Genomic DNA, 24,648 nt, shown 5'->3' on the forward strand with positions numbered 1-24,648 from the left:
TTTTTTTTTATATTTATGTGTGCACAGATGGTCCTCAACTTTCAATAGTTCATTTAGTGACCATTTGAAGTTATAACTAAAAAATGACTGATGTGCTTTTCACACTTACAGCATCCCCATGCTCATGTGATCAAAATTCAGACGTTTGGCAACTGGCTCATATTTATGACGGTTGCAGTGTCCCAGGGTCACATGATCCCCTTTTGTGACCTTCCAACAAGCAAAGTCAATGGGGAAGCCAGATTCATTTAAAACCATGTTACTAACTTAACTACGACAAGAAAAGTTGCAAAACTCATTTAACAAATGTCTCACTTAGCAACAGATATTTGGGACTCAATTGTACTGTAAGTCGAGGACTGTGTGTATGTGTGTATCCCTATCTTTTAAAAACAGTGGCGTTTTTCCTATAGAACCCAGTATATTTAACTAGTGAAGGCCTGGATTTAGTGTATATTATCCAAATAGTTAATAAGATACAAGTGAGGGTTTCTCAGTAGCACATTTGGACTTTTGTTCTTGTCACAGCCATTCAAATTGTTCCTTGCATTGTAGTGTGATTGCATAATTCTACAATTTGCCTCCTTCTGCAATGATCTTGCAGTTCTTGAGATATGATGAGATTGTTGGGTTTTTCCCAGCTACTGAGTTGCCATTGTTAATACAAAGTGTTAAGGTTATGCATGTAGAGACATGCATTCTAGAAGTTCTAATTTCCTTATGTTTTTACTGTTAAATAGTATGAAGTTCTAATTAATTGTTTAAACCCCTTTATTCTAATTAAGAGAGCTAGTACTTGAATAAGATGGAAAATGGAGGAGACCCCCTCTTGTCTGCTATTCATGAAGAAAAATCATTATTATTTCCTGGTAAATAGCTGACTGCTCATTTATTGAATCTCTGTGATCCTGCCAGAATTAAGAACACAGGAGCACAGAAGTGTTTTTAATCATTTGTTTTGGCATGTTCTCAATTCCTTTGGATAAAAATCAGAAGCACAGAGTATAATGGCCCTTCCTTTTTTTCTGCTCTAGATTGAATTTGTAACAGGCACTAAAAAAGGGACAACCAATGCTCCCTCTACAACCACCACAACAGCTAGCACTGCGGGTGGAGGTAAGTGACAAGTCTGGGTTTGAATTTTTGTTTTTCCTTCATGCTTTCTCATTTGTCCACCACTCTTTCAACATTGTGCATCTTGACCACTGGTCAACCAAGTGATGCTGATATGTTCAGTGTCTGGAGGCTGTTTAGGCTACATAGTCTTGTTCAAGACTGGCATACAATGTGGGAGTCTTCCTGGATTTCACAGCCTCTGTCCAATTACTTCATGACAACTGTGGACCAGAGGGTCTTCTATAGGTTCATGGCCTTCACAGATTCATCTGCTATGCTACAAGTTGTACCCTTTCCTGGACTCCAAGTTCCTACTTGTGATCACTCAGGCCTGGTCGTCTAAGAAATCACCTCTGTCCTATTATTTTTGCCTGCCTCATAGGTTCTGACACAGTGGATGTGCTTTGTGTCCTAGCTATTAAGCACTGTCGTTCGAGGGGGTCCAGAAGGTGCATCTTTTCTGTTGTAGTGCCTGCCTCCTGGAACCCCAGGGATTGGGTTGCCCTGACCCTGCAAGCCTTTATACATTTTTCAAAAACTGGCCATTGGCCCCAGGCTGTGGGATGTGTTGGTGATGTGCCCATTTGATATGTATTGTTGCTTTGGGTTATGATGCATGTTTCCCCCCATTAATATTCTTTATGGGTTTTAATAGTTCACCACCCAAGTTGGCTTTGAGTTGTGCAGTCTTATAAATCTAAATAAATAAATAAGGTTTCCATCAATAGAGTATACATGCAAGCGTATAGCAATCATTTATTAGTCTCAAATGTGACAATAATGTCACTGAATTGGAAAACTCATTTGAGATTAATGATTACCTCAACAGCATTTTGAGGTGGGATGGGATGACTTTAAAAGCATTCTACTTTTGGGAGAAAGTAAATTTGTGATAAGGAGAATTTTATCTAACCAAAACTGCTAAAATTCATGCTTCTTTCAATACACAGATGCACAGAAGAGGAAAAGCAAATGGGATTCTGCCATTCCTGTGACAACAATAGCTCAGCCCACCATTCTCACAACCACTGCAACATTGCCAGCTGTTGTAACTGTAACTACCAGTGCAAGTGGATCCAAGACAACAGTAATTTCAGCTGTTGGCACTATAGTGAAAAAGGCAAAACAGTGACAAGCACAGATTGAGTGACTGAAGCGGTTTTTTTCAGATTTGACTGACACAAAATCACTGTCTTTGAAATACAGAGGGACACTCTTTTCCTGATGTGGAAATGAAAAATTGTTTGCAAATAGGAAAAAGACGAGTGGACCGTCCTATTTATAATGGAATTTTCTGTGAAAAAAAAAGCTCTTGGGCTTTGCTATAACTGCTTCTTAAAGTACTGTGTGCAATGCAGTGTCGCCGTGTCAATGTTATACTTCGTTGAAAACTGTATTACAATTGTCACTACCTTAGGATCTTCATGGATTGTGAAGCTCTTTAAGAAGCTTTTAGAAGAAAAACTGTACTGAGTTGGACCATTTGGCAGCATTATTTGTTCTGTTTGCCTCCAAGAATTATAAGCAAGATTCAGTACTCCTCAAAAATTTAAGAAGAAGAAAAGTACATGACAATTCAGTTTCATGGAGGTCATCGTATGGACTAAGATGAGTTATTCTCATGCAATCCGTTTAGATTAAATGTCACAAATCAGGAACTGGAACATTTTGAAGATTGAGACTTCATATTAGTAGCCCTTCCTGTCTTTGGGGAATCTTTGTGCAGATCTGAACACAACTGATAGGAAGGTTTATGTGAACAAGAAATCAAATAGAAAATCTGTATGGTGACATTTTTGTTAGAGTTCTACATAAACATTTTAGATGTCTTTTGTGTATGTGTGATAGTAACGAAGGTTCCAAATAGAGATGTATATAACTTAACTGATATCAGAACAGAATTTTCAGAGACTTCCAGAACATTCTGTTTTCTCTCTGGACAATGCTGACCCTCCTCACAAACCATGCCATTTTGGGGGCAGTTGGCAGTTTCAGAAGTAAATCCTCTGAACCACTGCCTGTGTTCCCTACTTTCAAACTACATAATTGTATAATGCCATTTTCACCACTGTAATTTAAAAAATGCTACCATTTTAAATTTGTATAAGCTTTCTTACTGGTTTGACTTAAATGTTCGAATATAAAAACAACTTTTGAAAATGTGTCTCATTTTTATTGTTGTCATTTGTTTTATGTTGTAGCTATCAATTATACACCTGATAACATTCAGGGAATGTTGAATTTCATTGGACTTGAGATGGGGAGGGGGAGCAGCACAAATGAAAGTGTTCAGCCAGATTTTCTTCATTCCAACAAAAATCAGCTTAATGTTATACATTTAAAATACAGGAGAATAAAGGCCCCCCTTTAGTCCAACCATCTGTTTTTTCTTCAACCATTTGGATCTCCTTGAAATCCTTCATGCAAACCACACATGAATAGTATACCTTTCTGCTCAAATTCTTTAGCAACTATTATTAGCCTGTAATAATAATTAGTAGAATTTAGAGAGTGCATCCTTGACATTACAACAAATAGCTATTGTTAACATAATCCTTTTCTAATTCCCTTCGAGAACTTTTGACACTGAAGGCCTTCACTGCACTTTGAGACAGTATATTTATTTGCACAAGGTTCCTTTTTATCTTTCATTATTTGTGGTGGATGATCCTGGAATTTACTTTCAAAGAGAAAGGAAATCCTATCTGTTCAATTTGATTGACTTTTTAAAAAAACTAGTTCCATTTATACAATACTAGACAATGTAACTTGTTGGATCATTCAGAGATACCAGATTCCTCACAAGATTCCTCAATGCCTTCAACAATAGCAGAGCATCTAATATACTGCGAATTAAACATTCAGGGAAATATTCAGAGTTATATCTACCTTGAGATAACTGTATAGTACAGTCAGACATCAGCACTTGACCACAGGAAATGTTTTATGACATTTTGTCTTATTGTATAAAAGGCTAAGTCATAAAATGTTTTGTAAAATTTTCCAAATTTCAATTCCATGGGACTCATGATTTGGGTACATTCTGTAAGTTAGCTCATTTGAGGCACCTTGGTTGCAAATCTTTTGCCCTATGATGCACCATTTCACCCAGTTAAACATTACAGATACAAGAGTTTTAGTAGTATATCAATAAATACTTTTGTCCATGCTATGCTCAGGCAAAATTATGTAGGCTCAAAAGCTCTACAGTTAGTTTCTGCTTTTCAGTAATTATGCTGGGATAGGCTTTAATCTTAACAATCCTGAGATTGCCTACTGCAGATTGCTTTTAAATATAGCATTACCTCAATCAGTCCCCATTTTCAAATCTTAGTTCTTTTAACCATCCCAGGTTTTTTTTGTTTGTTTTTTACTTTTTCTGTAAAGATTTATCTGTTTGCTCTACAAGCTTGCATACAATTAATTCAGACTTCTAGCAAATGCTATTTATCCTTTCCCTGGCAGCCTGCAATGAGGGGGAAGTGGAAGGGCATAAAAGTGTCAAGAAAAATGAATGGGGTGTTGAGGGGGAAAAAAGCAGTTTTCTTCAGATGCACCCACTATTGAAATACATTGCAATTGTAAGTATCAAAAAAGAAACATTGAAATAATGTGTGTTTTATATTACCATCACTGGAGAAGAAAAATGCCTCTCCTGACTGCAATGATACATGTTGGAACTTGATTAACCCTAGCACATTTCAAAAAAGGATATATAAGCTACCTCAGCAACTCAGGATGAACTGCCTTTGTTTTTATGAGGGTACAAAGAAGAGTAAGTACAGTACATATAACCGTTGTTGCAATAACTATCATCCTATTTCTATCCTGGTATAGTTCAAGGTTTTTGAAAAAAAAAAACTTTGTACAATTCTGCAAGTTTCCCCCTATTCTCTTGTCTCCACTGACATCAATATAATGTTCTTGGAGATTAAATCAAAAGGTTATTGAGGGACTCCCTCCTCATCCATGAACTTGTTTTTATACACTGATTGCCCTGGTTATCCCTCAGTGTTCAACTCTGCAAACTTCAAAAACTTTTTATGTTCCTTCCTCTGCCCATTTTAAACCACTCCTTTGTATATAGTTAACTACGGGCTGGTCTGGAATAAATTCATTTTGCTGTGAGAGAGAGAGAGAAAGAGAGAGATTCTGCTTTTCTTCAGAAAGAACTCGAATAAACTTACATAAAAATTAATACTCATGGGTATAGCACTCCCATGGACCTCAGAGCAAAATTCAGAACAACATGAAGTTGCATAGTTTTAATTTTAGGAATGATTTGGATTTCTTCAGGAAATCCAAACAGCTGCAACTATCTGAATCAAGTTATGTGAGTTACTAGAGAATAGGAGACAACACTCTCCCACAAACAGAAGCACTTAAAGTGGGGAAAGGGAAGCACTCCAGAGCAGGCCTCTATGAGTTTAACTCACCCAACTGTTAAGAACTAAAAAATTAAAAACTTTCAAAATGTTTAAAGGATCTAAAAGAAAATAGAGAGGTAATTACTGTTGTGTTTTCCGTTCGTTGGCAATTGATGAAGACACATGGTGAAACAACAAGCTCTTTATTACTCTTCTCCTACAACCAAGCAAAAGCAAAAGGCACGCAGGCCTTTTATAGGGCCTGAGACCCAGACAGTGTGAACCAATAGGAACTGACCATTTTCGCGCCTTGTGCATGCGCACAATGCTGGCGCCACCCTGTCTGGTCCCGGACAGTTTTTCGTTTGCCCGGGACCGTTTGCAACAATTCTGAGCCTGCTTTCTGCTCTAGCAGGCTCAGGACACAACAATTACCTTTTAGGAAAGATTTCCATACATATGGGTCCATCTTTGATAAGTTCCTGCCCATGCTTGCCTGCTTGGCTATCAAGGCCACTAGGCATATGAGCAGCCCTTCTGCAGCTCTACAAAGAACATGGCCAGATGAAAATTGCTATTTGTCAAACAAATGTTAAGCTGATGTGATTGGAGTTTTTTGTTTTGTTTTGTTTTGAATACCCACTACAAAACAAAGTGTTTTCTACTACCTCAGCTTCTCTTGTTCTTTGTTTCAGAGCAGGAGGGCATACTTCCAGATAAAGCGCTGAAGTAAATTTGCAAAAACTGAATTTGTGAAAAGCTCTTGAGTTGCAAGGATTTGGAGACATTTCAGCTGAACTGAAGTTAGTGCATCAGTGCTTAACGTCTGAAATCAAATGATAACATTTAAGCCTGATAAAAGTATCCCCAGAAAATTTTCCACTACAAAGGTTTAGAGGGCTTCACATAGCACTTCTCAGTAACTCTTTAATATAGCTGCTTCTATACTCCATAACTATAATGTGATTCCCAGAAAAAAATATATACGTTTGCTCTAATGAGTTGCCAACAAGTGCTACATAAGTCTCTTTCGGATCCAAAAGTCCACACAGTTTTGATATATCTTTTTAAAACCTTCCATTTCTCTTTCATTATGTGGGATCAGTCCCTGACTTCAGATTGGTTAAGCTTAAACAATACAGGTAGTCCTCGACTTACAGCAGTTCATTTAGTGACCGTTTAAAGTTACAACAGCACTAAAAAAAGTGACATGATGATTTTTTTACACTTATGACCGTTGCAGTATCCCCATGATCACATGATCAAAATTCAGATGCTTGGCAACTGGTTCATATTTATGATGATTGCAGGGTCCTGGAGTCATGTGATCCTCTTTTGCGACTTTCTAATAAGTAAAGTCAAAGGGGAAGCCAAATTCACTTAACCACTGTGTTACCAACTTAACAGCTGCAATGATTCACTTAGCAACTGTGGCTAGAAAGGTCGTAAAATGGGGCAAAATTCACTTAACAAATGTCTCACCTAACAACATAAATTTTGGGCTCAATTGTGATCGCAAGTCGAGGACTGCTTGTATTGTACAAATAGAATTCTACTTCCACAGCTTGCAAACTGTTACTTTATTAAGCTTGCTAATGAAAATAATGCCTGAAATGGATGCAAGGATGGGTGTCCTTTCTTTGTGTGTGACCGAGTGCCCTCATCAAGCGCTGAAACTATCCAGTGCAACAAAATCCTTTCTGATTCACAAGCTCTGAAAAAGAAAGTCCTTTTTCTCCTTCCTTACTTTTTTTCTGCAGAGAGAAATGGGCAGAAATCTATTTGACTTGCTAACTTGGAGCCAAATGACTCTAAGCAGCCCCGGATCTTAAAATCATAGCACGGAATTGCACGGAAGAGGCAATTTAAAACCAGGGATCTCCAATCTGCAGCTATGGGCTGCATGCAGTTCTCTGAGTCCTTTTCTGCAGCCTGCAGCAACAGCTTTTGTAAGAGCTGAAGACACCACCTAACAAGATCAAAGCCCTGAGTGCTGCACCAACATGCAGACTGGGTTACCAGAAACACTCAGAGCAGCCTCACCACTTTCCTCAACTAAACCAAGCAGACTTCCTGAAGCAGGACTTATTAGCCAAGCCGTGAATCTGGGGCCCCCAATTTCCCCCCTCCCCCCCAGCAGTGCTGCCTTTGTAAACTTCTGCCCCCTTTCATACTCCGTGGTGGGCACTGATTTGGAGGCAGGGCTGAAGGCTCTCTGAATGTCTGAATGAGCAACAGAGAGGATTACTTGGCCAGGCAGGGAAGATGGGCTAGAACAGAGGTCCCCAACCTTTTGGGCACCAGGGACCGGTTATGTGGAGAGAGTTTTTTCTGCGGACCGGAGGGTGCATGGTTTTGTGTGCTGCCTGCATCCTGTGGATGGGGCTTTCCTTGTTTGTGCGGACCAATTGCTGGCATGCCGCAGCCTGGTACTGGTCCATGGACCGGGGGTTGGGGACCCCGGGTATGGGGTTATCTTCTACCAACCCAAGAGCGGGAAAGACAGCAAGTATATGAGGAGGGGCAGGCAGACGGAAGGAAGGAAGGAAGGAAGGAAGGAAGGAAGGAAGGAAGGAAGGAAGGAAGGAAGGAAGGAAGGAAGGAAGGAAGGCTGGCTTTGCTTCAGAAGGGGTAGGAACCAAAGGATGAGTTTCCTGGATTATAACATCCATAGGATCTTGGAAAAATATTACATATCAACTTAATAATAATGTTAAATATGAGTCTTCTGACTAAAGCAAAATCTGCTAGCTAAGTGACCAAAATGAAATAGATCTGTTTGTTCAGTTTCTTAGTCAGGTGTTTAAATTGATTAAATTTATGTTTAATAATAATAATAATAATAATGAGACGTAAATTGCAGAATGCCATACCGGCTCGGACGTCGCCCGGGTTAACAAGGTCCGCGCTAGATATCGGAGTTCCTGGATATCTGGTGAAAAATGGGTTACAGGACTCAGGACTGTTGGCTGAGCAACCAGGGCCAGCAGCTGCAGAACTACTGGAAGAAAAGGTGTTTACCCGTCGCAGATACACAGTGATGGAAAACAAAGAAATAATGATCTGTTACTACAGATCAAGTCCAACAAGAAGAGGATATCTAAAACGAATGCACCAGTTCTGGAAAGAACAACATCCAGAATCAGAAATAACAGAACAGAGACTAGCAGATCAACGCCGATTTATAACACGAAATAAAGTATTCACAGAAACAGAATTGGACGAACTGCAAAGGTTTACCCAGGGCAAAGAAATCAAAGCCTTACCAGAAGTAATTCAGAATGTAGAGGCAAACCAGGGGGAGTTGGCAGTGAAGGAATCCAGCAGAGATATACAACTGTTCTCATTTGGAAACCAGGCACCTCTTCCTCAGGAAGAACAAAACCCTCTAACTAAAGAAATAAAAGAATTGAAACAAAGAATAACTGAGCATCTAGAACAGCACAAAAACAACAGAATAAGGCTGCCTGCATTGAAGCTTGTTCCAAAGAAACAGCTAGCACAAGCATTAAAAGATGCAAATACTGCAATATCAAGTATAAGCACCAATTCACTGCAAGAAACAAACCAACTAATGTACAGCACAGCTGCAGTTATAACAGAATACCTGGGATGCAAAATCAACAAAGAAGAAAAACAAACAAACAGTGCACCAGAAAAATGGAAGGTTAGACTAGAAAATAAGATCAGCAAGTTAAGATCACATGCAAGCAAGCTAGAACAGATGAAAGAAAAGAAGCTGAAGAACAAGAAGACCAAAGAATACCTAATCAAGAAATACCACTTAGAAACAAGGAAGATCAAGGAAGCACTGGAAATAATAAAGCAACAAATAACAGCTATAGCCAGGAAAATCAGTAGATATGAAGCTCGAATTGCAAACTATAGGCAGAACCTCCAATTTCAATCCAATCAGAAACGTTTCTACCAATCCATCAATGGAGAAACTGCAATGAATCAGTCAGTACCTGACAAGGAAGAAACAGTGCAGTTCTGGAAGCAGATATGGGATAACCCAAAGAAATACAACAAGGATGCGGCTTGGTTAAAAGAGGTGGATGCAAATAAAACAGAAGTTGAAATGAAAGAACTAGTAATAACAACAAAAATGGTAGAAAAAAGAGCAAAGGAAAATCAAAAATTGGTCAGCACCAGGTGAAGATGAACTGCATGGGTTTTGGTTGAAACATCTAACTGTTATACACCCACTCATTGCCAAGCAGTTCAACAATATACTACAAGGAGGAGAAATTGAAAAGTGGCTAACAACTGGGAAAACCTACCTAATAATGAAAAATCCAGCAAAAGGGGCAACACCAGGTAACTACAGGCCAATTACCTGCTTACCAACAACTTTCAAATTACTAACTGGTGTAGTAGCTGATGCAGTACAACAGCATCTAGTTGAAAACAATCTCTTTCCACCTGAGCAGAAAGGAAACCGCCCCAATAGCAGAGGAACAAAAGATCAACTCCTAATAGACAAAATGATCTTGGAAAACTGCAAGAGAAGGAAGACCAACCTGAATGTGGCATGGATTGACTACAAAAAGGCATTTGACTCTCTGCCACATGATTGGATAATAAAGTGCCTAGAAATAACAGGAGTCAGTAGAAACATCAGAAAATTTGTGCAAAGATCGATGGCACAATGGAAGACACAGTTGCAGATCAATGGTGAGAGGCTGGGAGAGGTTAATATCAAGAGAGGAATATTTCAAGGAGATTCATTATCACCATTACTATTTGTTATTGCACTGTTTCCTCTGTCAACAATACTGAATAACTCAGGACATGGCTATCAAACATCAAAAACATCTGCCAGACTATCCCACCTCCTTTATATGGATGATCTGAAGCTGTATGGAAAAACATCATCTGAAATAGAATCGCTGCTCAACACTGTCTGTATATATAGCCAAGATATTGTAATGGAGTTTGGCTTGGACAAATGTGCCACACTTACTATCAAACAAGGAAAAATAGTGAAAACTGAAGGAATCAAGATGCCCCACGAAAATAACATTAAGAGTCTGGATGAGGAAGAGTACTACAAATACTTGGGTATCCTTCAAGCTGACAACATCAAGCACACTGAAGTCAAGAAAAAGATTAGAGGTGAATACATCAAGAGAGTGAAGAAGATCTTAAAGTCCAAACTCAATGGAGGAAATACCATAAAGGCAATCAACACCTGGGCAATCCCAGTCATTAGGTACACAGCTGGAATAGTGGACTGGACTCAAGCAGAACTAAAAGCAATGGATAGGCAGACCAGAAAAATAATGACAATGAATCATGCCCTTCATCCACGCAGTGACAGACTTTATCTACCAAGGCAAATAGGTGGGCGTGGAATGCTACAAGTACATCAGATGGTTGAAGAAGAAAAAATGGCTTTGGAAGAATATCTGAAGAACAATGATGAAGATGCACTGAAATTAGTATATCAGGAAGGCTTACTAACTACTGGAGAGACCAAACTGGCCTACAAGAAAGACCAAATGAAGAACAGAATAGAGGCATGGGAAGACAAAGCACTACATGGCCAATACATGAAAAAAATAGCTGGGAAAGCAGATAATAATAAAACCTGGCAATGGCTAAGAGCAGGAAAATTGAAGAAAGAGACCGAGGGACTAATTCTGGCTGCACAAGACCAAGCCTTAAGGACAAATGCATACAAAGTCAAAATTGAGAAGACAGCAACAGACAGTAAGTGCCGCCTATGCAAAGAAGCTGAAGAAACAGTGGACCACTTGGTAAGCTGTTGCAAGAAGATTGCACAACTGATTACAAGCAGCGGCATGACAAAGTAGCAACAATGGTGCATTGGAAGATCTGCAAAAAATATCATTTGCCTGTAAGCAAAAACTGGTGGGATCATAAAATAGAGAAAGTCATAGAAAATGATAAAATTAAACTGCTCTGGGACTTCAGAATTCAAACAGACAAGCACCTGCAACATAACACCCCAGACTTAACAATTGTCGATAAGAAAGACAAAAAAGTCTGGATAGTGGACGTGGCAGTGCCTGGAGACAGCAGAATAGAAGAGAAAGAACTGGAGAAGATAACAAAATACAAAGACCTACAAATAGAAATAGAAAGACTGTGGCAAAAGCAAGCAAGGGTAGTACCAATAGTCATAGGCTCCTTGGGTGCAATCCCAAAACAACTGGAGCACCACTTGAACACCATTGGCATTGACAAATTCGCTATTAGTCAATTGCAAAAGGGCCTTAGGAACTGCTTCCATCCTGCGACGATATCTGTAATACCATCAAACATCCACATCTGCCTATCCCAGGTCCTGGGTAAGGACTCGATAGGTAGACAAAATGCCAAATCCAGTCTGAACATCTGGCTGACTGTGCGATTAATAATAATAATAATAACAATGATGAAGATGCACTGAAATTAGTATATCAGGAAGGCTTACTAACTACTGGAGAGACCAAACTGGCCTACAAGAAAGACCAAATGAAGAACAGAATAGAGGCATGGGAAGACAAAGCACTACATGGCCAATACATGAAAAAAATAGCTGGGAAAGCAGATAATAATAAAACCTGGCAATGGCTAAGAGCAGGAAAATTGAAGAAAGAGACCGAGGGACTAATTCTGGCTGCACAAGACCAAGCCTTAAGGACAAATGCATACAAAGTCAAAATTGAGAAGACAGCAACAGACAGTAAGTGCCGCCTATGCAAAGAAGCTGAAGAAACAGTGGACCACTTGGTAAGCTGTTGCAAGAAGATTGCACAGACTGATTACAAGCAGCGGCATGACAAAGTAGCAACAATGGTGCATTGGAAGATCTGCAAAAAATATCATTTGCCTGTAAGCAAAAACTGGTGGGATCATAAAATAGAGAAAGTCATAGAAAATGATAAAATTAAACTGCTCTGGGACTTCAGAATTCAAACAGACAAGCACCTGCAACATAACACCCCAGACTTAACAATTGTCGATAAGAAAGACAAAAAAGTCTGGATAGTGGACGTGGCAGTGCCTGGAGATAGCAGAATAGAGAGAAAGAACTGGAGAAGATAACAAAATACAAAGACCTACAAATAGAAATAGAAAGACTGTGGCAAAAGCAAGCAAGGGTAGTACCAATAGTCATAGGCTCCTTGGGTGCAATCCCAAAACAACTGGAGCACCACTTGAACACCATTGGCATTGACAAATTCGCTATTAGTCAATTGCAAAAGGCGGCCTTATTAGGAACTGCTTCCATCCTGCGACGATATATCTGTAATACCATCAAACATCCACATCTGCCTATCCCAGGTCCTGGGTAAGGACTCGATAGGTAGACAAAATGCCAAATCCAGTCTAAACATCTGGCTGACTGTGCGATGATCAATAATAATAATAATAATAATAATAAAGTTGGAAGGGACTTTGGAGGTCATCTAGTCCAACTCCCTGCTCAGGCAGGAAACCCTATACCCAGGGCTCTTTTTGTCATAGAACGCCCAGAACAGAGTTCCGGCACCTTTTTTGGATAGAACCTTGTATGGTAGGCAAGGCGGGTTGTATGACATGTGTGAGTTCCGGCACCTTATTTATTTATTTATTTATTTATTTATTTATTTATTTATTTTTTACAAAAAAAGCACTGCCTATACCATTTCAGACAAATGGCTGTCTAGTCTCTTCTTAAAAACTTCCAGTGTTGGAGCATTCACTGCTTCTGGAGGCAGGTTGTTCCACTGGTTAATTGTTCTAACTGTCAGGAAGTTTCTCCTTAGTTCTAGGTTGCTTCTCTCCTTGATTAGTTTCCATCCGTTGCTTCTTGTCCTGCCTTCTGGCGCTTTGGAGAATAGCTTGACTCCCTCTTCTTTATGGCAGCCCCTGAGATATTGGAACACAGCTATCATGTCCCCCCTCGTCCCTCTCTTCGTTAAACTAGACATACCCAATTCCAGCAATTGTTGTTTATATGTTTTAGCCTCCAGTCCCCTCCAGTTGCTCTTCTCTATACTCTTTCTAGAGTCTCAACTGTTCTTCAGTGCTGTGATATTCTTCGTTTTCTTAATTTTTGACTCAGTAGAGACTTTTGAATAGATTGACATCCCTGGAGAGTGGTTAACCTGAAATCAGAGGGTTACCAATGTTCTTTCCCTCCTTGAGTTCAGTACAGCTGGAAAGACGATTTCCACATGAAAATCAGCAAAAGGGAAAAGATCAAGTTCTCTTTTTTTCCCTTACATCACTCTTTTTCTAGTGAAGATTTGAATCTCTATGATTCCTTTAGGTAAGTCATCAGGAAGAACTACATATAATTAACGCTACTTTGAACTTTAATGGCTGTCCCATTAGGGTAGGGATTGTGAGCAATTGTGACTAACTTTGATGTAAGATACTTGATGTGCAGAGGCTTATCTACAGCATAGTCATTTCAGATTTCTGAGTTCGGTGGAAATATATGCTGTTAATGAGTTCCTGCTGAGGGCACAACATTGCCACACGAAGAGAATGCCTCCACCAACAAAGTGACAGGGCAGAAGGAAACTCTTTGCTATCTTTCTTGTTTTGTTTTTGTCAACTGCTTTAGATCTTGTGATTTTAGACAGAGGGTGTGATAGAAGGTGGGGAAGTGCTTGCCCTACATTTGACCACACAGAGAGACTTGGGATTCCCAACTTTGAACAGAGCTGGCTTTTTAGGGAAAGGAGTCTGTTGTCATCTTAAGGTTCCTAGAATTTGGTCTTACAGGGCTAGAATTGTATCCAAGGGAGCCAGCCATCAATTACCTTAACAGGACTATTCAGCAAGTTAGTGACATGAAGTCTGCAAACACTGGGAAACTGGATGGATCATGGTTTTGGTCCAAGAATACTGTAGACTAAATGAAGAAACTGCTGTCCTTTCACCCACTAGATATACAAAAAAGAGGATGCCTAGCCATCAAGCTTTACTCCGGCTGTGGAGGAAACAGAACACTGGAGATTGTTGATTCTGTTACAGTTTTGGTGACCTTTTCTTGGAGGGTGGTCCTTGGACACAAATAACAGAAAACAAAAACCATCTAGCTTCGGTAGCACTGGGAGTTTGGAAGGTAAGATCCAGAGAGAGAGAGAGAGAGAGAGAGAGAGAGGGAGGGAGGGAGGGAGGGGAGAGAGAGAGAGAGAGAGAGAGAGAGAGAGAGAGAGAGAGAGAGAGAGAGAGAGAGAGAGAGAGAATTGGAAAATGAAGTTCGAAAGCCATCCAGCAATCTTTCTTTCAGCAACAGAATGCCGATGAAATATTAAGGAACTAGAAGAATTTGTCCTGGGGCACCTTAAAAGCAAAGAGGTTTGTTTTCATATCCTTGCTGTCGAGCAAACCTTTCTGTTGCACAAGTAGAGTTGGGTTGGGCTATGTCTCGATGCTTAGCATCCACCCTTTTCCTGTGGGTGGGAACCTCAAAAAAAAAAAAAAAAAGTACTGGGAAGAAATGGAGAAGAGATTTGGCTACCCGGGCTGTTCTTGCCCGTGCAGGTGTGCATAATGCGCAGGAATGCCAGACAGACCTGAGTCACAGGTAACCTCCCCTGCATACATACAACACGCCTAATCACACCTGAGATAAAGAGAAAACTACTTCTTTCCGACTTTACTTGCCTAACAGCTATAGGTGCTGCTACTAGGAACTCCTGGAGAAAAGAAAAACAAGCCAGAGTGAGTTCTAAAAAAAAAAAAAAAAAAAAAAACAGTGGCAGCAGCCACAAAAAGGTGAAGGGGGTGGAAAGGTGTGAGACAACCCTGGATCAGAAGCAACCTTGAAGAGGCTTGAAGAGGTGGGTCAAATTGATGAGCCCCTTCCTTCCTTCCTTCCTTCCTTCCTTCCTTCCTTCCTTCCTTCCTTCCTTCCTTCCTTCCTTCCTTCCTTCCTTCCTTCCTTCCTTCCTTCCTTCTTCCTTCCTTCCTTCCTTCCTTCCTTCTTTCAACTTTGCATCTGAAATAAAACTGGACTATGCAAAAGGGGGAGGAGAGGAAGAGCCAGGGGGAGTCAGGATAAGCCAATCTTACATTTGAAAATGACAATGCAGCAGTGAAAGGAGCCTCTTTCTCTCTCTCTCTCTCTCCCCCCAACACACACACATGCACACGCACACACGTACATCCCTTGCCACTGGAGGAAGTTGTTGGCTGGATGTGTGGGTAACTGTTCTTTGGATTGTTGCACAGGATTTGGACTTTGAAATGGACCCAGCATGAATGAGGTTTGTGGCAAAAAAAAAAAAAAAATTGTTCTCGGTCCCTGCACTTATTTTTGATTATGTGTTTATTTATATTACTTTTTAAAAAAAAAAAAATGTAATGATTAATCGGAGCGAAAAGTGAAAAGAAACACAGGGCTTCGTGCACAGGTAAGCCAGAGACAAAACCGTTGAGGTAGTTCTGTGTTTTTTTTCTACTTTAAAGTTAGAATGGAAGTTGCACTCCCTCTTTGCACAGTTTGAACTTGGCACAAGTTCTTGATCAGCCAGTTTGATGCAGTAAAACAGAGCGTTTTCTCCCCCCCCCCCTCGGTCTCTTGCTGGGAGACTCCTTTTTATCTGAATTAACCAGGCTAGTCATGTAATTCCTTTGCATCCACATACCCATGCAATTTCTCTTTCTCTCTGTGTACATTTCCAGAGGACATTAGAAAATTACAGGGAAGATGGCTATCAACAATAACGTTAACTTCTGAAACGGAGGAAGGTGAACTTTTCCTGAATGAGAATGTTAACATTTCCCCCTCACAATATTCTTGTATTTTTAACAACTTCATAGCTGGACCTGGCATAGCAGTACAGTGAGAAACAGTTTCCCTTAATTAATCAATTTCAACCTGTCGTGCCATTTGTTAAATTTGTTAAAAGTGGAGAAGAATGGGGGAGAGAGGGAGGATAATAGTAACTCTCCTAGCAGTTAGAAGATAGAGATTGGATATTTTTAATGTGTTATCAATGTTTAAGGCTCTAGGCATGGATTCACATGCCATTTTTATTTCTCTTAAGCCCCTTTCTGATTTGATTGTTGTGTAATTGAGAATAACATAATGGATAATAAAAAAGAATGTACTTGTCCAGATTTCGGATGTTAATGTGTTTAGGAAAGGCGTAAGAATGAGGAAGCTAAGTAGATTAACAGTGTGCATGAGATTTAAGATAATTTGGATAGATTGTTTGAATGTGAGAAGTAGTTTAAACTAGATAAAGCAGCAGATCTGGAAGAAGGACAGGTAAAAGTGAGGTTATAGGATGACGGACAGATATGATATTGGTCTGCATATAAGGAAGTCACTAAAAATCAGCTCCAAAACTTCTAGTCAATTCTAGAGCTCAACTATAATATGGATCCTTGAGAATTAAAAAGTGAAGTTAAGAGCATATTCATAGTATATTTCTCTTTACCACTAAGCTCACTTTCAGGTTAGAGAGACAATTTGGATGTTAGCTGAGGAAGGATTCAGTTAGCTACCAATATCTGTTCTGGTTTGCAATATTACCGTAGATATCAATTTTTCTCTAATGGAAAAACTACCAGTGTATTGTCTGCAATGCCAATTGATTATATCTGTATAAATTATTGGAAAAACAGCAGCCACGGCAATAGGTCACATTTCAGATCTCCAAGAAGTGTTCCTGAGTTCTCCCCCATATAAAAGTTGTCAAAATGTCATACGTTTTGGTAATTTGGGAAGGAGGGAATATCTCAGCCACAGAAAGACAAGACCCAAATAGATTGCTGACTCCTTTACAGTTTAGCAATACAAGACAAATCAGAAGATGTTTCTGATAAAGAAAAGGGCTGTACTGGCTTTTACTGTATATAGTTAGAGCACAGCATTTTACAACAGCCATACTTAAAGTATTATCTGTGATGTGACATCTATGACAACAGAGGAATGCAACAAAGGAAACAAGAGTTGTCTCGTGTGTCTAATTGACACCTACTTTGTATGCAAAGTTGAGTCCTACCATTTCCCTCTGTCCATTTAATACTACATCAAGCTGAACTGCAGTCATAACAAAATCTGCAAAAAAAAAGTCTTTTAGAAAATATGTAATTTTTAACTTTATTTATGATGAGAAGGCTGGTCATGTAAATGTATTCATTAGCTACTGTAGAAGGAAGGAAAATGAGAATTGTCAAACGGAATGACTGTTTGGGGGGAACTATGTTTGTACTGCTTTGTAGACAAATGAGATATTTATTTCTCTCAGTGTTTCACCTTGTATAGACTAATTTATGTTTGTTTTCAATATACTCTTCTGTGTGGGATTCTTGGTGCTCTCTGAGCTTGGTTGTTGTTGTTCTATCAATACTCTTCCACCTATTTTGGCCATGTATGGTACTGGAATGCCCATTCATGCCTCATTGGAATTTGGAATTTGTCAAAAGCGGTTATCTAAGGGAAGTAATATTCTAAAAGAGTGGCAGTAGGAATATGATGACAGGAGATCTGGAACATGTCAAAATAATACATTTAGGATCTAATATTTTTTTTGCATATTCTTTGCATAAAGGAATGGAAGAGGGAAATTTATCTCAAATATGTCTTCCCTAATTTTACCCAATTCATGCTATAAAATCCATGCTATAAAAGAAGAAGTTTATTTGTAGTCCCCCTGCTGGATTTCTTTTTCAGTGCAGTGCCCGTGAGCAGGGCCTTCCCAGTGGCATCCCCATGCTGTCTTCAGGTTGATAAACTGAGGACAGGCCTATTCACCCAGGCTATTCAAAGTATCTACCTTTTAAATCACTTATTAGATTACCTGTCCTTCTTATATATTTATCATTTATATGTTTATTGTTTCTAACCATTTTTGTTTTTTCTGGTAGTTTTAAGACTTGGTGTTGTTTCTGTTTCTATAATCATAATTTGATGGATTAATGTTGCTTTTAAGAATTAAAAAATTCTGTGTTGGTCTCCTCGTGGTTACTACGATAGTAAAGAATTGCATGCTTCAAGGTCCACTGCCTTGTGAGCTTCAGTTGTATATTGTCCAGGATCATCTTCTGATAGGACTTTGATGCAATTATGCCCTTGTAATTGTAGAAGAACATTGGTACGGAGTTCTTGCTCCGATGTCTTTGTCTGGAAATAATTTCCTTGGGGATTGGTTGATTGATTGATTGATTTTATATGGCCACCCATCTGGGCAGCATACACATTTCCATTCTGAAGTGTAGCATGACCTGTGCTGCCAATGGTTTTGTGCAGACTCACTCTACTTGCATCCTGAAGTCATAACATACCTACTACATAGAAACTCACAATTTCTTTTGTGTTCCAAAATAAGATTTTAATTAAAAAAAAAAGATGGTACAATGCTAGGTTGCATCTTGTCCTTTTGGCTCTCTTTGTCTGTCCCTGCCTCTCTTTTTGTGCCATTTGTAATATTGTCTCTATGTACATCAGAAACCTCCATTTGTATCTTGCAAGTGGATTATCTCTTTTTTCCCCCCAATTTTCTCTTTTTAGCTGCAAAATGTTCTCTAGGTCTTATAACTTTTTTTATTTTTCTCTTTCTCCCTTCCTCCCTCTCTATAGGGTACTTCCTCCTTTGAAATGACTGTCCTATTGACCTCTGTTTCAAATGCTGATCTTTTTCCTTACATTTTCTATCTGCCAAGGCTTTTGCTGCAAGAGTTGAAATGGCTTCAAATGTTACCATAGGTGTGGCACCATCTTCTTGCGACTTTTTTTTTCTTCTCTCAAAGACAAATTTGTAGAGGAACATGCTATCGTTCCATGTCTTTCTATATACTGGATAGTGAAGTTGATTGGATTTAAGCAGAAGCTTTAAGAAAGTAACAAAATAGGTGGGAGATATCTTGCCCTATGCCTGAAAGCATCCAAGCCTTTGACAAGTTATTTGGTGGATAAATGTTGAACAATTATATTCAATTCGACTTCATGTTTTCTCATGGATGTAGTTTCATTGTTTTTTTTCTAACAGTGGTATATGATGGAAGTGAAGCTTGCATGAGAATAAAGGAAATACCTAGCAAATGGTTTAACACTGGAATAAGACAAATGCATGATGTCCCCTTGTTTGTTTGATTTATTTATGGGTAGGCACAAAAGGCATTGTGCAAAGTTATTAGGGGACACAAATGTGCATACACTTTAGTATGCAGACAGTGCCTCCTTGTTGGCTGAGAACCCAAAAGATTTGCAGCAAATGTTAAATGAAAGGATGCGATCAATTCTGTAAAATAGTTCTGAAAATTAGTGTAGTAAAAATCAAGGTAGTTGTTTTTGGCACAGACAATTGAGTGAATGACTGCAAACTTTATATTGATGGCAAAAATTAGAGTAGGTAGATGCATTTTATCATGGTAGAATGTTTATTAAAGATCAAATGGATGGAAACATTTGAAAATTATTAAATATTGGTAGAAAAGTAGGGAATAATAGGAGGTCTTTTGAGCAATGTTGGGCTTCAGAGTTTAGTGACCATGGTCAGAAATTCTGAAACCCAACACTGTTCAACAGATACCAGCCATGAAATAGGTCAGGAGTCCACAACCTATGGGTCGTGGTCAACTACCTGTCTGTGGCCTATAGGTGATCTATGGTGTTCTTGGTGCTCTCTGAGCTTGGTTGTTTGCTTGCAGACATTTCTTTACCCAACTAGGTAATATTATCAGCGCTAGTGACTGTGGCTTTGCTTCCTGTTTATATACAGTAGCTTGTCCTTCCAGTGTTGCTGGAGATGTGGTTTTCTAAGGAGAAAGATATGGAAAGAGATAGTGAATGGGAGTGGTGTTCTCTAAATTACTGCATTTCTTTTACTTTCCCCTTATTTCAAATTTCAAATTTATTTTTGTTTATTACTCATTCCTTTCCTACACTTTGCATATTATTGTTTATGCTGAAAGTGAATAATGTGATAGGTACATATGTGGATAAAATGTTACATTACTCTTCCACCATCTATCTAGCCCAGGGGTAGGCAACCTTGGCTCTTTTATGACTTGTGGACTTCAACTCCCAGAATTCCTGAGCCAGCTATGCTGGCTCAGGAATTCTGGGAGTTGAAGTCCACGAGTCATTAAAGAGCTAAAGTTGCCTACCCCTGATCTAGCCCATAGAAAGGAAACCAAATATTTTTGCATCTGTAGTTTTATTGTTTGTTTAAATCAGGTGTGGGCAACCTGCAATCCTAGGAGTACAGTGCAGCTTTTGAAAGTTTTCTTTGTCTTGAACTCTTCACCAAAAAAATTCAGTGTTGAGGTTTTCTACCATTTTAAGGCAGGAAACAAACAGCAAAAAGGTATAAGCCCTAAAACAAAATTATCACAATTAAAAAGATCTTCCCCAAACAGGAAAACTCAGAAAATGTCATCCCAGCTGCCCAAATGTGACATGACCCTCCTAGTTTGTAACATATCTCAGGCCTATCACTGACTTAAATATCATAGCCTGCTTGCCTTTTTTGAAGTTTCAAGAGTGCCAGGAATTGATATCAGAGGAAGAAGAAGGGAGCATTCTTTTTTTTATTATTATTATTATCAAACCCTGAAACAAGAGATAAATCTGGGTATTAACCATACCGGCTATGGAGAGATCTTATATTTCATAAGCTCTATACCACTTTTAAGTGCTTAAGAATTAAGCCAGTAGCAATTTGGCCTTCAGGAGACAAATTTGAGGGGGGGGGGGGATGCATGCAAAACTGTTGTCCAGCAGCCTAGCAGAGCTACGAAAGAGAAAAAAAAAAATATGCCCAAAGAGAGACAGGGAGAGAAAGAAAGTGTACTGACACTGAGTCCTTTCATAGCTTCTGGGATCTGGGCGTAACAATAGAGCTGTTGTATCACTCCCTTGTTGTAATGCTGACTGATTCTTGCCCAGCACATTGAAAAGTTCATTTTGCAGAAACATACAAGTTGGAACGGCTGTCAGAGTACAAAAGCTTAAACATACAAGATGGAAAAATTAACAAAGGATCCCCCTCACAAGCAGGCAAATAAGGGAAGAGAAATTGGAGAAGGCTCATAATTCCTTACGTGTTTTCTTCTTCTTTTCTTTGATTTTGTTTTCCTGGTTGTTCTAGGATTTGAAGTCTACAAGTCTTAAAATTGCCAGGTTTGGAGGACCCTATTCTAGATTTTACACCTCTAGGAGGTTTTGATATGTCTTTTAACATTGCTGAAAACAAACCAAAAACTATGCAAAGAGAAACAGTCAATTTAGGGACTCTCAGAGCCAGAAGAATGTGGTCAGAGGGCTGCCACATGGGTATCCAACCCTAGGTTAGAAGATAATCAATCTAAAGCATAGGCTGGCAATATTTTTCAGACTAAGTTGTATTTTGTATTATTTTAGTCTCTGACAATGCCTCCAGTTCAGTTTGGTCTGGGAACTGAAAATGTGGCAATGGTGGGAACTTGTAGTGTGTCCATGGTGGAAAGTCTGGGAACTTGTAGTTCTCCAAGGGTTGATGAATGTCACCCCCCTCACAGGCCTAGGTAAGGTAGGCCAATGGAGGCAGATATTGGAAGTTGTGGTTCAACAATATTAGAAGGCCACATGTTGCCTACCTAACATCCGTACTGTTTGGAAGATACTTTCCAGCACTTGACTTGGGATGTTCTGCATGCAAAGGATGTATCTCCACTACAGTGTCTTCCAGATGCTAGTTCTGCTTCCCTAATTACAGAAAAAAAATGTATCCATAGCCATTTACGTTCAACTGGGCACACCGGTGTAGATTTTTTGTTTTACATGTTGGTTAAAAATGATCATATTGGTGTATCCTGTTGTGACCCAATATTTATTTTATATATGAATTAAATTAAATTAAATTCAAATCCCATAAAAGGGTGTGGCTAACTGACGAGAGCAGAATGAGCTCGAAATGGCCATCTAGTCTCCCAATTTAATTCATTGTCAGAAAAAGAAATTTGGATTTGTAATGTTTCGCAGTTGCGACTTGAGCCTGCTTAACGCCCCTAGTTGGGGGCTGCAAGGCAAAAGAGATTGTAAAAAGTAAAACTGCAGTATAGCAGTTAAAAAATGTCAAGGTGTAATCAATTAGACATCTGTCTAAAAAACTTCCTGCATATACTCCCTTGACTCAGCTGGCAAAGAGGGAGGAGAGCCTGTGGCTTGGTGGTTAAATCACTGCCTAGTATGTAAACTGCCCAGGTTCGAATCCCATAAAAGGGTGTGGCTAACTGACGAGAGCAGAATGAGCTCGAAATGGCCATCTAGTCTCCCATAATTTGGATTTGTAATGTTTTGCAGTTGCGACTTGAGCCTGCTTAACGCCCCTAGTTGGGGGCTGCAAGGCAAAAGAGATTGTAAAAAGTAAAACTGCAGTATAGCAGTTAAAAAATGTCAAGGTGTAATCACTTGCATCACTCCCCCAGATCACTCCCCCAAATTAGGGGGAGATTGACAGATTGACCGGCCAGGACCAGTGATGCGGTCCAAGAGCCGGGTGCAAATGTCAGCCAAACCCATTTAAGTCATCATTGTTTACTGGCTTCTCAGCCCTGATGATGTTGGGAGCCTCCCCAACGAAAGCTTGGCGTTTTTAGTAAAGTATATTTTTATACCTATATTCTCCTGGTGATCATGTTTTTTATCTGTTTTATATATATATATATATAAATCCTTTCCATTCCAAAGGATAAAGCAGTTACTTGACTAGGATCAAACAATATGATAACTATATCAAAATTATAACAACTGTTTACAAAGTATATTGCTCTGTCCATTTTAATTGTATCAAAAAGCTGGCCTTGGATCATACCTAATGTTCATCACCTCCTTTACCTACAGAAATTTCACTACATGGGCACACTTATAAAATCACTCCTATTTAGCATCAATTAATGAGTTCTGAAATATCTAGTAGAGGGTTTTTATTGTAGATGACTTACTTCATTACTTTATACAGCTGGAAGGTAGCATTGCATGGTTTGGGATAACCAATAGTGGAACTTTTGTCTTCAGGGTACTGGTTATTGAGCTTTTGCTTTGTGGTTTGTTTGTTTTTTTTCCACATTCAGTAGCCATGGAGTGGAATGTGCCAAAGAACAGAGTATCCACTGAATTTATACCTTGATCAAATGTATGTATTTATTTGTTTGTTAAATTTATTTGTGCCCATCTTACCATGGGGCTATTGCCCCATGCATGGCAAATGCCACAGAACCATGATTAGTGACACCATTGCAATTGAAATGTGTTATGCAGACCATAAATGATTTTATTCTTTTCCTTTATAGCAACTAGGTTCAGTATTGCAGATATAAGGAAAATTACATGTGTCATTTTATTAGGTTCCTTTTAAAACAAAACAAAACAAAACAGAACACCATACAAAATCACATTAACTGCATGCCGTCCTATAAGAATGCATATTCTAGGGAGGCAGTAGAGAGATGGCATCATTTTTCACACAGATAGATTAGGACTACTCTGTCAATCTGCAAAATATGCAAGCCAACCAGCAAGATGATTCCTAAAACTCTAACTCTTGATTCCCATCTAAAGGTCATCTGGATTTTTTTCAGCTCGGTCCATTAGCCCAGAACTAAATAACACATTGAAAATTAGGCTCCTCCACTCTCAACATACACTCTCATTACTAGCATCATTGAAGAGAGGAAATAAAGGATAATTATAACTCCCCCCCCCCCCTTTGCATAGCATTCCCATGTCCCAGAAGTGAAGTCAAAACATACTGACTAGCACTCTGGCAAAAGTGCAAAATTCAGTCAGTGGTTCTCAACCTGTGGGTCGGGACCCCATTTGGGGTCGAACGACCATTTCACGGAGGTCGCCAAACAAGGCTGTCCGCCATTTTTTTCCCCTTTTCTTTGGCCACGCCCCAGGCACGCGGTGATGTATAAGTTGGGGGTCACCACAACATGGGGAACTGTATTATGGGGTCGCAGCATTAGAAAGGTTAAGAACTACTGCTCTAGCTAGTCCTATCCTTCCTTTTCTTCCTTTGACGCCTTTATTTTTATGGGAGGAAAAAAATGTCACTAGTTGCAAATCTACCTCTTTGCTTTAACTGAAGTGTGGCATAAACACATTGTGGGGCAATGGCAGATGAACAAGAAAGTAAGAAAGCTACAGAGAGGCAGGGATTGGCAGAGATAATTCCCACTAATGGGGAAATGGCCCACTACCAAGCACTGCAGAGCGCCA

The 24,648-nt window shown here is 39.3% G+C and overlaps 2 protein-coding genes across 9 annotated transcripts in view; both read left to right on the top strand.

Moving 5' to 3' along the window:
* Window positions 1–3,278, top strand: part of LOC120301218 (SAP30 binding protein) — a 42,423-nt gene extending 39,145 nt beyond the window's left edge. Inside the window, exons 10-11 of one of the 2 annotated variants that reach the window (XM_039328128.1) lie at window positions 1,035–1,116; window positions 2,067–3,278. In XM_039328128.1, the coding sequence (XP_039184062.1) occupies window positions 1,035–1,116; window positions 2,067–2,248 (264 nt within the window). In that variant the 3' untranslated portion in view covers window positions 2,249–3,278. The remainder of the gene's footprint in view (window positions 1–1,034; window positions 1,117–2,066) is intronic. The other variant, XM_039328129.1, reaches the window with a different exon arrangement.
* Window positions 3,279–14,897: 11,619 nt separating this feature from the next.
* Window positions 14,898–24,648, top strand: part of ITGB4 (integrin subunit beta 4) — a 100,287-nt gene continuing 90,536 nt past the window's right edge. For 3 of the 7 annotated variants that reach the window (XM_039327909.1, XM_039327915.1, XM_039327916.1), the window contains exon 1: window positions 15,139–15,274. The gene's annotated coding sequence lies outside the window, so the exon portion shown is untranslated. Of the gene's footprint in view, window positions 15,019–15,052; window positions 15,275–15,340; window positions 15,701–24,648 lie in introns of those variants that run through there. The other 4 variants (XM_039327910.1, XM_039327913.1, XM_039327912.1 and 1 more) reach the window with 4 other exon arrangements.

Source organism: Crotalus tigris, unplaced genomic scaffold, assembly GCF_016545835.1.
Source record: "Crotalus tigris isolate CLP2741 ecotype Arizona unplaced genomic scaffold, ASM1654583v1 scf7180000024370.6872682, whole genome shotgun sequence".
Taxonomy (NCBI): domain Eukaryota; kingdom Metazoa; phylum Chordata; class Lepidosauria; order Squamata; family Viperidae; genus Crotalus; species Crotalus tigris.